Here is a 14,734-nt window from a genome sequence, read left to right on the forward strand (position 1 = left end):
CATCAGTGTCTTCATTCGCCAGACGGAAAAAGAAAAGCAAACCATGTCAGCTGAATATTACTTATATGGCACAATAGCTTTGTACATCTGTCCCCACAAATGAAACCGTTTCAGTGTTGGCGTAGGCTGATATTTAACTGCTTTCTGCTTGCATTCATCCTCCGTTTATTTAAATACAATAATGCACACAGCCTTACAGAAACAAAGACTGCACTGTGTGGGAAGTGAAAGTGAGAAGAAAAAAAAACTACATGAGTATATCTCCTGTACAAACATAAGCGTTACCAATGCAAGCACAGTTTTTCTGCATAAATTAGATCTCATGTCCTTTTTTTAATCAGCATTTCACTGATTCATTTTGAACGTGACAGTGAGGTTAGCAATAGCAATACTCCTGATAAGATTTAATGCTCATATGAAAAAGTATTGTACAGTGAGTCATTCAAACACAGTTTCATTGTGTCATGTTATTCTGTTTAAATATACTGGAAACAACTTTATTCGGTGCATCTTGCTAGTACTGGGTTGGACCCCCTGTGACATTAATTAAACAAGGTGCTGGAAACGTCCCTCAGAGATTTTGACATGATACAATCACACAGTTGCTGATTTCTTGGGTGCACATTCATAATATGAATATGCAATTCCATCACATCCCAAAGTGCTCTATTGGATTGAGATCTGGTGACTGGGGAGTGCAGTGAACATCACTGTCATGATCAAGAAACCAGTTTGAGATAATCTGAGCATCATAAGATGGGTACATTGTGCTCATTTGTTACAAGGGACCAAAGTGTGCCAAAATGGAACCATTACACCACCAGCAAACATTTTGAGTTCCCTGAAGCAAGTAATTTACAGCTCTCTGTCACATGTGAAACTTGGGCCTAAATTTAATTTTTGGTGCCCCAAATTAACTCTAACAAAAGCTACATAATCTAAGCAGGAAATAGCACCTATCTTCTTCTAAAGCTAATGTTGACTGATTATATATAGGGCTGTTTTCGCGTCTAATTGGTCTGGCCAGTACCAATACCTCAGGCGGGTAAACATGGCAACCAACATGAACATATGAAGATCACACACCGCTCACTAGCCCAGCATTAGTGCATTAACATTGATAAACTCTTTCCTATATGGACAAATTCTTTCAACAATTTGTTCCATAATCCATTAAACAAACAACAGAAAACATTCCCACACAAGAAAAGCCCTCCACTTGGTTTTGCCCAGCAAGGTTCAAAATGACATCACCTGCACTATAAAAGTCAGGACATACGGGGCGAATTTTAACACACTTGACCGGTATGGAGGGCAAGGAGAGGAAAACTGTGGTAAGTAAGGAAAAGCAAAACCCTGAACCTGCAACATAATAAAATAATTTAGCAATTTATCATTGTGAATTTGCTTTAACTGCATTAATTACTTAAACTGTCACAGAATGCTAACACATAGCTTAGATAGCAAGTGAACTACTGTTGCTTTAGCAATTGCAAATCAACAAATAAACATGTTTTAAAAATAAATATCATAATCATCTATATTTGTATTATACTGCTCTGTCACAGTATAATGTAAGAGATAAGCGGAGAATCTGAAAGTGTTTCAAGTACTCGCCCACTTTTTTCCAATCTTCTGTCGTCCACTTTTACTGAGCCCATGGGAAGTGTAGCCTCAGTTCTCTGTTCTGACAGGAGTGTCAAGCAGTATGCTCTTCTGCTGCTATACCCCGTCTTCTTCAAAGTTTGAAGGACAACGTGCAGAATAGATGCTCTTTTGTATACCTTTGAGTGGTTATTTAAGTTACTGTTGCCTTTTATCAACTCTAAGCACCAGCAAGATCCCATCACCCAGAGAGCTGCTGTGGACTACAGATATTCTCTTTTTGGACCATCATTCTGTAATCTCCTGAGATGGTGGTGTGGGAAAATCTAGATCAGCAGTTTCTGAAATGGTACCACCACATCTGGTACCATCAACTATATCATGTTCAAAGTCACCTAAATGACCTTTCTACTCCATCCAGATATTTGGTTTGAACTACCTAAGGTTTTCTTAATCATATCTACACGTGTAAATGTACTGAGTTGCTGCCATGTGATTAGCTGACTAGATATTTATGCAAACACAAGTGTTTGATTACTTTATTGGCTTTTAGATTCATTTTGGCAATATGGCTTAAGAGTTGAATAGTTTCTGATGTTGGGGAAACTCTCCCTTTAGGCAGGTTTTAAAAATAATTTTGGTGGTTTTGCTATTGTGAAGTGTCTGCAACAAATACCAAGGTCGATATCTAGAAATGTACTCCAGTGAAAAGGAATTTATAAATATTTTTACCTCTTCAGTTCCATTTTCTGTACACTGCTGGGGTGTTTTTGTTTTAAATAGTGGGTCCATTCAAAATCTGTGTGGGGTTGGTTGTGGGGTGTTTTTGTTTTTTTTTGTGTTAACTCAGATTTAAATCTGTATTGGCTATCAAAGATTGGGTATCAAATAACAATCTTTGACCTGGAAAAACATCAGAGGCTGTGTGGGTAGGTGTGCAGCTGACATTCTTCAGGTCAGTATAACCACCAAATTTCCGTAAACGGTTGCTGTCAGGACCTGACTATATCTAGCTCTGGTTTCAGATAGGAAAATGACATGTTTAGAAACTGCATATCTGAGTAGGGGACAAAAACAACAGCCTATTGTGAGGAGCATGTTTGTTTATTCTATACTTTTACCTTTTTGGTGGAAATGTATAGGTTTTTGCTTTGGCTTAAATGTTTTTAATGCCAGTCGAGTATATTAGGACTGTATTCCTGGCAGTGTGGGAGGAACTTAAAGGCATATTTGGGTAAAATGCACATATTTATCAACTTAAACGGTACAGTCAGTTTTTCAGGTTAGTTTGGGTTGGTTGTATTTTTTAAAGATGACCTATATATTCTGACATCCAGTTATTTCCCCTGCATTCCTGATTTTTATGTAAACATTGTTGCTCCCTTTTTTTTTTTTTTTTTTTCGTTTAATATTCAAGTGAATAAAATCCAGTTTTACCGTTAATTTTTGCGCACTGGATACTCTCCGATGGTCACATTAGAGGTGATGTCATTGGCGAGCGGACATCTCTACACTGTCGCTTTAATTTCAGTGCAGTCCAGGGGGCAGGATCGCTTTTTTCCTTTTTTAACCCTCTTCTCCTGGGCTCTGAGCGTTTGCGCCAACCGCAGCAGCAAATTGAATGAAGTGTTTGCAGGCAGCTGGGCACACGGAGGACACCGTGCTACTTCGTCCGGGATGCTAGACTACAGCCAGCATCATTATTTTTCAGCTCTTAACTGGGCGGATTTTTAGGCTCTGTGCATTTTCCCAGCAGCCACATTTTTAAGAAGGTGCAGGCCCTTAAGAAACCGTCCCCTAATCGCCTTGATGGTATCTGGACTGCAGCGCTCAACTGGCAGCTCCACAGCACGGCTGATTAAGAACTTGGGGAAGTGAAATGGTCAAGATGGCAGCTGTGTGGAGTGATGAAACTGATGTGGTGGCATTAGATGCAGCGTGCGTGTACATTTAAGATTTTTCCCTTTGTCATGCAGGATCGCCGTGCGGGACGCGGACGCTTGTGAAGGAACGCAGTTTTGGATTCCTCCGAGGCTCCGCGTACGCTTCACGTCTTTTCACTCCACAGTTCGCGAAATTGCAATGCATGTTGGCCAGGGTGTGGGCTTAGCACGACAAAAGGCGATGTTCTGGTGATTGTGGTGAGCTCCAGCTGCTCCGTGTGTTGCGGACGGACGCCGTGCAGGAGGACTGATAGACTGACACGTGCTGGGACCGAGCTGCAGGAAGGGACACTTGCATAGTAAATAAACTGTCCACGAAGCCTGCACGCGACATTGATGGAATGCGACCCGAGTGATTTTATAACCCTTTGTGCAACCCCCGACAAATTACGACCAACATGGCTGAGGCGTCGCGCAACGGCAACGAGCCGCCTCTAAACGTTGAGATAGATCCGGATTTCGAGCCCCAGAAGCGGCCACGGTCCTGCACTTGGCCCCTGCCCCGTCCGGAATCTGGTGCGGGCAAGCCCGGGGCAAATGACACTGACGTAATCCCCGAAGAGGAGGATGATGAGGGTGGGAGCACGGGGAGCGGCGCTGCTCAGAAAGCCAGCGGCGGCGCTATTAAAACCCGAGAGCAGAGCAGCAGCAGCTCCATCTCCCAGCCGGTGGAGGTCCAGCGGGGCCCCTCCAAAGAGGAGACCGCCGACGGCTCGCCGTCCTCGGCGCAAACCCCCGCAGCAGCTCCGAGCGGTTCTGCCACCCAGCAGCTGAGGAAGTCCTCCGCCCGCAGGAATGCCTGGGGCAACTACTCCTATGCAGACCTCATTACCCAAGCCATCGAGAGCTCCCCTGAGAAAAGGTTGACCTTGTCCCAAATCTATGAGTGGATGGTGAGATCCGTGCCATATTTCAAGGACAAAGGCGATAGCAACAGCTCTGCTGGCTGGAAGGTGAGCGGTGATGTGTTGGGGCTGTCATCATAACAAAGACCAGTGTTATTTTTTATTTTTTTTAACTTGTCCTGTAAGACATGCAATGCACAAAGCTCATTTTAATTCTGAGATGGAGGCAGTAGGTGCAATCACAAACCTGTAGTCTCATCAGTTACTGGCTATACACATTTATTTATCAAACATCTCCTCCTATCAGCAGGGGATCTGAAGATGTGTGGCAGTCTAACGGCACATGGTGTAACTATATGTAAACCAGTGTAGTTGTAGTAATGCGTATCACATTACACGCTTCATTATGCCTCTAAAATTAAGGATGCAGACGAACCTCTGAGAACAAAGCGGCTTGCTTGAAAGTTGAAACCCAAAAGATGTGCAATGCAAAGTTGATTTCACTTTCAGACATACTGCTCAGACTGCAGCACAGACTTCACCAAAGCTTCAGCCGGGCCTTGCTTGTGTTTGATTTTCAGGATTAGTTTGGCCTGGACCAAACCAATTCATCTGTCATGGAATGTAGTCTGATGAAAGCTTTGAGCTTTGCAGGATTTTGTGTGTGTGTGTGTGTGTGTGTGTAATCCTGCACAACTGGATATGCAATGCAAGCTGATTCCAGTGAGCAGCTTCTTTGAATGAATCACACTGGTTAAATTGTGCTGGTTAAAACTGCTGCATTTACAGAAGGGGAAATAAAAACATCACCCTGAACATGTGAAACTGATTAATCTGCACAGAATCAGTTACTTTATGCTCAAAACTGCTAGATGTCAGTTTTCATTCATGTTTAAGCTGCCTGATGCATATTTGAGCTTGGCAGATGTTGACTGGAAAAGGAAAGGGTTAATAACAGGGTTTCACATGTGCTGACATCAGCATTTCCTAGGAGATGCTTTGGAGCTGTGTGACATTCAGGTTGAGCCTGGCAAAAGTGTCCCCAGCAGGTTCAGGGTTGAACAGATGGGTTTTAAATTCAGACCCGTCACACATCTCATTCAGCACACTGAAAGTACACCACCTTCAGTTTTGAGCTTTGTCTCCAGTGCTGTAAGTCAAACTAAATATTCAGCCCCTGTATGGACGCCCATCAAACCCTCTGCGGTTCAGCCCCGCTGTTGTCTTTTCATGATGCCTGGGCACAAGAATCAATCAGCTGACTATAAATTATGTAGGTCAATGTGTAGCAGTATGAGAGAAGCTCAGTGTTTGTCTTTGGATCTGGCTCTGGCTAAACTGGCATTGCTCCAGTCCCTGCTCAGAACGAGGCTTTGCTCAAAGGGTGCTGCAGCACTACTGTGACTGCGTGTGGGGGAGGGGAAGGCAGGAGTTCACTCTTTGTGATTTCTCTTGTAAATGCAGTACAGCTTGTACTGTACGTGCCTGTGAAGCTTATTGGATACCTTCATATATCCAATAAAATTTCATCTTAAGGAGGCAGACGGGTAGGTTACGCTGCTGTATGTTTGCTATTGGTTTTATTCATATGGATGTGGTTACCTTAAATCTTTAACAAGGTGCTTCAGTCTTTTACTGGTTGTGTACAGGAAGTGAAATCAATAAAAGAAGCATGTTTAAAATTCAGTACTTCTGCAGTAAACCACCTTTGAGTCATCAGATTTTGTTGTATCAGTGCCTTGGGCATTTTGAGGTTGTAAATCTGCCTGCTCCAATAATTGAATACAACAACGGTACATCTTAAAGCCTAATAAATGATCACAGACTTGAATGGAAAAACCTCCTGTGTCAACACCGCACTGTATCCCAGGCTTATTTGTTGCAACTCCACTGTATTGGATTGCATTAGATTGAACGGGACAGGTGGTGTTATTGTGTTCTCTGCCTGTAGCTCATGGGATAAGCAACATGTTGGAATATTTGACTTGCCCCATCGACAAGTGTGGTATTGGATATCATGGTAGTGATAAATTTACATGTAAACATTTTGATTAGTTAGAATATGTAGCTGAAAAGGGATACATAAATCCCACTGGATAGATCGATATCAGAAAGCAATTCTAAATTGATCAAATTTAGCTTTAATGGACAAACTTTTTCTCTTTTTTTGGTACCGCTGTGGTCTGTTCACCCAATGAGTTCTTGTCAGTGAGATAGCTTTTATGTAAACTGATTCAGTAGTAGCAGAGACTCTAACTTTGTCTAGATAGATATAGACAGGAAATGAGTGGATTAGTGCATTTCTAACCAGAAATAAAAGGTCTAATGGCTGCTCATCTGTTGTGTAAACACAAAGACCAGATGCACTTGCATAAGATTTCAGCAGAAAACAGTGAAACACTTATCAGGTATGTGTTTACTGCAGTATGTTTGGAATCGCTGATATGCTGAAAAATGAAGCTGTTGCCAAAAGGATGTTTTCCAGATGTTGAATCAAATCTTCCATATCAAATGGTATGACAGAGCCTCTTTTGTACAAAAAAAAATTGTGTTCATCACTCCATAAAACCTGTTGCCACTGTCATCATTCCAGTTCTCATGTAATTTAGCATACCTCAGCCTTTTCTTACTGCTTCTCTTAGGAATGGCTTCTTGTTGGTGGGTCTTTACTCTGTCTCAAAGCATTAAGAGGAAAAACCTGCTTGTTTGAGAACCCTCAGTCATTAAAGCGCAGATCAAGTGCCTTAATGAGACCAATTTCTGGTCTCCTCTTGCTGTAGTTTGTTTTGTGTTGAGCTTGCTTAGCGGATAACTTTAATCGTCTTAGAGATGGGTTTAAATGGGACCTTGAGTTAAATCAGGTTAATTTAAGCTTTAGAGAATTGAGTTGAAGCCTCTCCCTGTGAAGCTGGCCTCTGGGTTATGGAGATCACTGCGGAGTTTCTCCCTCTGTTACTGAAGTGTGACAGGCTGGGCGTGCACGCTCCAGCTGTTTAATTTTGTACGTGGTAAGGAACATCTCCAGGGAAATCCTGTAGACCTTTGTGAGCAGCCAGAAATGGGTCACAGTGCAAAGAAATGTCTATGAAGACACTGCAGCATTGGTAATTAGTCCTTTTGTATTAACCCTTTAAAGCCTGAACCATGAAATAAAAGCCCAAAAACTTTTTTTAAATTATTATTATTAATGGATTGTTTAGTGAGTCTTGCAATAACGATAAATATTAATTTGCATAAGTTTAAATTTGTATCATATTAGCTACATCAGGCTTTTGTTTTCCTTTCTATATTTTTTTTGCAGAATATTTACACTGATATAGATGTATCATCTTTGATACACTTGGCCTTAAAGGGTTAAATTACAGTTAACCCTGTGCAATATCCTTGAGTCACTCATTTCTTTAATTTGAATTTCAGTAGTCTTTGGGAATGTGTCTCCAGGCTTCTTGAAGGAGACTGAAGTTCTTTGGCTGTTTGCTGCCTTTTTGCTCAGTTATCTGTCAAGATGATCCCACACCGCCTCAGTAATGTTGAGGTCTGGGCACTGGGGAGGCCAATCTATGACCGATGGTGTTCCCCTTTGGGGGTGTGTGTGTGTGTGTGTGTGTGTGGGGGGGGCATTGGAAGTCTATTTGGGATTGTCCCAAAAACACTACTGCTAATCGCACCTTCCAGATTGTATTGCACGGTGATGTCAAACTGTACTTGATTGCATTCATGATTCCATCAATTTGGCAAGATTTCAACACCTCTAGCTAAAACACAGCCCAGAACATGACAGAGCCTCAACCATGTTTTCTAGATGGCTATAGACAGTCACTCTTGTACCACTCGACTGTACATATTGACAGCAACTTGAACCATAACTTTCAAGCTACATAATAACTTTTGCCACTGACTTTTAGTCTTTTGTAATCATCTGAAAAGTCAGCAGTGTCTCTATTTAGAACACAAAATTCAGATAATTTCAGTCCTGTGTTTTATTTTGTCATCAATTTGTCCAGTTTCCTCAAATTTTAGGAACACTGCACACCATGCTGAAAACATAGTACTGTAGATGAACAACAAAACCTTAAGAAGTTTTGTAGGGGACACAGAATACAGCACTGTCTGCTTACAGCACTGAGTTTTGTATTCTGTTGTAGTGATTTATATTATCTGGCTCATTGTTCCTTTGTTGGGCCGTTATAGAGCTCTGCAATTACTGTAATACATGTTGTAATCTTTTGTAGTTAAGCTTGACTGAAGTTTGAGAACAACACTAACAGATGCAGCAGGAACACACATTCTGACTTGGTCCACTTTGTAGGTCACATCTCGTTAAAGCTTTTGAAGCTCCTAAAAGTATTTAATACTTAATCGTATCATGTACACAAGATTTTTTTTTTTATGAATTATTGCTCATACTGGGAAAGTTGTATTAATGCTTAAGTTTTCTTAATCATTTGTCTTTGCAGAATTCCATCCGACACAATCTTTCCCTCCATAGCCGTTTTGTGAAAGTCCAGAATGAAGGAACTGGGAAAAGCTCCTGGTGGATGGTCAACCCAGAAGGTGGGAAAGGAGGTAAAGCTCCCAGACGTAGGGCTGTGTCGATGGATAACAGCAAGTACATCAAAGGAGCCAGAGGACGTGCCACAAAGAAAAAAGCCTCATTGCAGGTTGCTCAAGATGGGAGCTCTGAGAGCTCCTCGAGCCTCTCCAAATGGACAGGAAGTCCCACCTCCCGCAGCAGCGACGAGCTCGATGCCTGGACAGACTTCCGCTCTCGGACAAATTCCAACGCCAGCACGCTCAGCGGTCGTCTGTCCCCAATCCTGGCTAACCTGGAGCTGGATGAGGTACCTGATGACGACTCACCCCTGTCGCCAATGCTGTACTCCAGCCCCAGCAGCATGTCTCCGTCCACTGGACCAACAGGACTGTCTGATCTGGCAGGCACTATGAACCTCAATGACGGGCTCTCTGACAACCTGATGGATGATCTTTTAGACAATATCAGCCTCACAGCATCCCAGCAGCCTCCTCCTGGAGAGGAAGATGGGGCCAACAGTCAGGGGAGTTCAGTATTTACCTTCAGCTGCTCAGGAAGCAGTTTAGGTAGTCCCTCTAGCAGCTATGGGACGAACCCACTCTTCAGCCCTCCGTCCATCACGAGCCTGCGACAGTCACCCATGCAGACCATCCAAGAGAACAAGCAGACCACTTTCTCCTGCATGTCTCACTACAGTGAGCACCAGGCCCTAGATCTGCTTGGGATGGACTCCCACAGCCCCAGCAATGTCATGATGACCCAGTCAGACCCTCTGATGTCGCAGGCCAGCACCGCCATCGCTTTGCAGAACTCCCGCCGAAATGCCATGCTGCTCCGCAAAGACCACATTCTGGTTAACCACACCAGTGCAGGCCAGGCCCAAAGCTCTTCAGTGCCTGGTTGGCAAGCGGGCTTGTCAACCTCTGACAGTGACGACGGCTTCCCTGAAACAAAGCAGCTACACCTGAAGTCTCCTAGTAAGAACGCCTCTATGCAGCTCAGTTCCAGTTTAACCAGTCAGGACCGTTTCTCCGCTGATCTGGACCTTGAGGTGTTCAGCAGCAATCTGGACTGCGACATGGACTCAATCATCCGCAATGAACTGATGGACGCAGATTGCCTGGACCTCAGCTTTGACTCTCGCCTCACCTCCACACAGAACAGCAACAAGAATTCAGGAAGCTTCTCCAGCTCGAAACAGAGCCCTCAGAGCTGGGTGCCGAGCTGAGGAGCTGTCAGAAGTAAAGAAGGTGTAAATTTGGGTTAATTGTCCTGCGTTGTGCAACTAGAGGGAAGGAAGGTATGTAAGAGTTTCAGTAGACTTTCTTCCTATTTTTCATTTGCGGCATTAACTTCAGTACTGTATTGTAGGTGTCTGAGACAAAACAACAGTGTCTTCACAGTGAAGGAAAAATAATCGTTTCAAAAGATCAATGCCTGGCCAGTATGAACAAACTGTACTGAGTGGAATGAAACTACAGTACCTTCAGTTAAAACTACATGGATCAACTTGTATCAGTCTCAGGGATTCACTCATATCACAAAGTAATACATAAAACTGAAAATGAAGTGTTTTCATCCTGCTTTCTCTCCTCTTTCACACCCTTTCATACCCAAAACATTTTTTGCCAAACCAGCTGTCAGCCTGACTGATGGCCTGTTTACAAAAACTGCAGAGAATGTTACATTACTACGTTCCAGTGGAGGATACTTGACAAGCTGCTTTTTTTTCTTTTTCTTTTTTTCTTTTTTTTTTCCTTTGTTTTTTTTTAAAGATTTCTTTGAGACGTAGCCTAAATGGACAAACAGTTTTTTAAAAGCTTTCCCTCCCCGTTGATGCACCAATTCACACCAAATATCAGTATGTAATGTTATCAAGATGTGAACTGCTCTACATGATGTGTTTTTTGTATGCAGTGTTTTTTCAATTTTTATTTTTTGTAGCAAATTTTACCCTGTGATTTTTAAGTGACATTACTGTGAATTCTGTTCCCTCTGAAGAGGTCCATTACTGAAGTATTGATGATGTTTCTGCTGCAGATCCCTTTTTAGGTCCCTCCTCTTCCACTCACTGCACTGTTGGAAGTACTGCTCTGTATACAGACCTTAGGACTGAGTTAAGGACACGATTTAGTTCTAGTTACCACTTTTTAGTTGTCAAACACTTGGGACTACTTGGGTTGAAATAACCACATTCAGTGACTCACAGCGCTCGACAACTACACCAGTTTTGGCGTTGATTTGATGGAGTTCTTGGTGCTCTAAATCTAAAGATAGCAGGGAGTGGCTGCAGATGAAGCACCGTCAGTAGCCTCTTCTTTGTTATCAGCACTATAGCAGGTGCTGGGTGACATGTTTTCAACACTGGGAGGGTGTGTAGTATCTTGGCGTTTTTTCTTTTTTCTTTGTAATGAAAGAAATGACCACAGTATCTTAAATATTGCCAAAGTTTATCTGCATTTAAATAAGTGGAAAGAGGCTACACAGTGCATAGCTAATCAGAAGTGTGTGTGTGTGTGTGTGATATAAGGGCAAAAAAATCTACATCAGCACAATTTTGTAGGAACAGCAGGATGCTTTTTAAAATTGTTTACATTTTTAATTTTTTTTTTTTTTTTTTTTTTAATTATCAGGAGTGTTTTAGTAAACTTGTCTCATGTTGCATCATTGTAAAAAACAAATTTGGTTTATTTATTGCGATACTTGTTGCCATTGTTCCTCGATGCACATTTGGTTAGGGCTGTGTAAAATCATGTTTTCATTGCTCTGTTCACTGGGTGATCACTTGCACAACAAATGAAAGGGTCCTTTTGAGAAATGTTTAACAGTGTGTTAACCAGATTAAATAATTCTCATTGGCTTAACCTTTTAATACATTTCTGCACAGCTGTGCTTCCACTTTTTTTTTTTTTTTAAATTATTATTATTATTATTTTTTTTCTTGACTGATTTTTACAGTCTGTGTTAAGGTTTAAATTTCACTGCCAGTCTCCACATTTCATATATTCCTATTGCTCCTACAAAAACAAAACATGAAGTTGACATTTCCACTTGTAAAGCAAACACTTGGTTTTATCAGAGCTGGTGCATGTAAATAAAGCATAAACTACTGAAAAGCTGGAGTTTGATGTTGTCTTTTGTTTTTAAATCTGTCCCTAGAGGAATTCCACAGCTGTGGAGGTGACTTGCTATTGGATAATCATATCATTGAAGAACCAATCACACACTGTATCCAAGAGGAATAGACTATTTGGGCCTAAATCAGGGTTTTTGAAGGCAAGGAGCTATAATTGGTGAATTCAGGTGCTCCTCAAAGATGTAATAGTACAGTGATGCAATGACTTGTATTTGAGATTTTTATTACAAACTAGAGGACAAAACAAAAAATTTGACTGAAGAGACTGACATCACTGACATGACAGCCCAAAGACTGGTTGACTGCACTGAAACGATGGAGCCCTCTAGAGCCTGAATGGAGTCACTGAGTCCAGATGCCCATGGATATTTGTCTCCATGGACACACCACAACAAGTCAGCGTTGAGGCAGAGATTTAGCAGGGCTAAAGGAGAGAGAGAGAGAGAGAGAGAGATATATAGAGAGAGATATATTTTTTTTTTTATATATTTTTTTGTCATTTGAATGTGTTGATCATTGAAGATGTCAGACATGTGTGCAGTGTACAAAGTTTCCTCCTCTGTGAAGGTGAAGCAGATGGAGGCAGAGCTGTGGAGTCACCTCTCTGCACTCAAGGCAGAGATTGAAGAGAATAGAGGAGCAGGATCTTCTAATGCCTACAGGTTTGTCTGTGATGTATTATTTAAGCTCAGATTGCCAAAAGGGTAGACCTGAAAGCTATCCTCAACTCAAAATATGGCCGGTTGTTATTTAACTTGAATGTTTGCCCTTCACAATGCAGACCGATGTACTTATGTGCTCAAATAACCCTGCACATTTCAGATTTCTGTTCTGAAGCAGGACGCCTTTCGGTTTTCCACCTTAAATCCAAGTTTAAGATGCATAAGGCTTGTAAAGTATGCAACACAAGTATTACCAGTAGTGATGATAAATTCACATTAACAGGCAGCTGAACTTTTTTGTTAGTGTTATGTTCCCTGTATATTTATCCTTTTTTTTTTTTTTTTTTTTTTTTTTTTTTTTTTTTTTTTTAAAAAAGCCTAAGTAGTGTAGCAGCATAGTAGTCACTTTAGGTAAAATGTGACAGATCTAAGCTGTGACTGATTTGTGGGCATTTACATTTTAAACCCATGATGTTTGTAAAAGTTTTTGTTCCAGTTCTGTACTACCTCCTAAAGATATTTCCTTCTTTCGTGTGGAGAGGGAGCATGCACTGAGGAGAGGGCTTCAGGTGATGCTTTCTACAGAAAGTTCATTATTAGTCTTGCATTGTTAGACTTTAAAATCTTTGATTTATATCCAATATTAAGTGAAGGCATTATTTTTAGGTTGTTTTTTTTTTTAGGTGTAGTTTGTTTTCTGCTGGTTTCAGGTGGCTGACATTTTGCCGACTCGGTCTCAGGCTGATATCATGCAGCGAGAGCTGGAGAGCTGCTTGAGTTCGGAGTACACTCCTGACAGTCTGCCTCTTCTGCTGCACCAGGTCAGGACAGAGACAGAAAATTTATGCCTGAAACAAGAAGCAGAAACAGATTATTTTAGGATTTTTTTTTTTTTGAAAAGTTTTTAAACTTAAACCAGTTTCCTTTTTGTATTTTTACCACAGTTCTTCACAGACAGATCTTATCATTTGGCTCAGATCAGATATCTGCTCATGCTGAGATGGAGGAGATTTTGCCACCATGCCAGCATTATTGAGAAGCTTTATCCCCATTATAAGGTTGCCATGTGTAAACGAACAGCATGACCTAGCAGTGTTTTAACAATACTCTAAAAAAAGTACATCTTTTCACTGTACTTTTGTACTGGTTTGTGGTTATTTTCTGCATTTTATTCTGTATCTACCTTTAATCTGAGTTTAAAAATATGGCAAATATCACAGAATACATTTCCCAAAAAACACAGGATGCTCTACACGAGTGTGAATGTGACTTAAAAACATGTTTAACTAGTACACAATTAAGGTAGCATTAATTCTGAAAGGTGTATATACTCACTGGACACTTTATTAGCATTAGCTTGCTAGTACAAGTTCTGTTACTGTTGCCTTCCTGTCGGTACGACTTGGATATCTGTGGATATTTTGTTTCTTTTTTTGGACCATTCTCTGTAAATCCTAGAGGTGGTCATGTGTGGGGAAACCCCAGTAGATCAGAAGTTTCTGAAATGGCAACATTCATGCCAAATTCAAATTCCAAATGACCTTTCTTCTTCATTCTGAAGTGCGGTTTGAACTTCAGCAGGTCTTCTTGACAATGGCTGGTTGCATTAATGAGCAGTTGAACAGGTGTGAGTAACTACAGGTTTTTGGATTTCTTTTTCAGGGCAGCTGTTGTTTACATAATCTTAGATCACAAATCACGCTGCAAAGTTTCACAGCAGCATAGTAAAAGAGACAGAGGGCTAAATTATCGTGTCTGCAGTCATGTTTTCCATCTTTGTGTTACTTTCTCTTATATATGAGCTTTAAATGATAACAAATACTTGGGATCCAGTTATTTAGATTTTATACAGCATCTGTGATTTAATAATTATTCAGAATGCAGTCAGTTCAGGAAGCATACGGTTCCTTGTACACTATTTTGAACGTCACTGGAAAATGTTCTCCTCGTGTAAACAGCTTGAGAATGCTGAATCTTTTATTTCTAAAGAACGAGAAGAATCGTACAGA

The 14,734-nt window shown here is 41.2% G+C and overlaps 1 protein-coding gene across 2 annotated transcripts; it reads left to right on the forward strand.

The window, feature by feature from the left end:
- Positions 1-1,277: 1,277 nt before the first annotated feature.
- Positions 1,278-12,043, forward strand: foxo3a (forkhead box O3A). Of its 2 annotated transcripts, XR_003270673.1 has the most exons (4): positions 1,278-1,334; positions 3,582-4,501; positions 8,851-10,227; positions 10,299-12,043. XR_003270673.1 is itself a non-coding variant. In XM_026152339.1 (3 exons), the coding sequence occupies exons 2-3, from the start codon at positions 3,947-3,949 to the stop codon at positions 10,153-10,155; spliced, it is 1,860 nt and encodes a 619-aa protein (XP_026008124.1). In that variant the 5' UTR covers positions 1,278-1,334; positions 3,582-3,946; the 3' UTR covers positions 10,156-12,043. The 2 variants fall into 2 exon arrangements, 1 of the variants encoding a protein (XP_026008124.1); XM_026152339.1 differs by having other exon boundaries at positions 8,851-12,043.
- The last annotated feature ends 2,691 nt before the right edge of the window (positions 12,044-14,734 follow it).

The sequence above is a fragment of the Astatotilapia calliptera genome, chromosome 19 (genome assembly GCF_900246225.1).
Source record: "Astatotilapia calliptera chromosome 19, fAstCal1.2, whole genome shotgun sequence".
NCBI lineage: Eukaryota > Metazoa > Chordata > Actinopteri > Cichliformes > Cichlidae > Astatotilapia > Astatotilapia calliptera.

Coding starts and splice junctions, on each gene's coding strand:
- foxo3a (XM_026152339.1), top strand. CDS start 3,947: ATGGCTGAGGCGTCGCGCAACGGCAACGAGCCGCCTCTAAACGTTGAG. Junction 4,502..8,850: donor ACAGCTCTGCTGGCTGGAAG/GTGAGCGGTGAT, acceptor TTGTCTTTGCAG/AATTCCATCCGACACAATCT.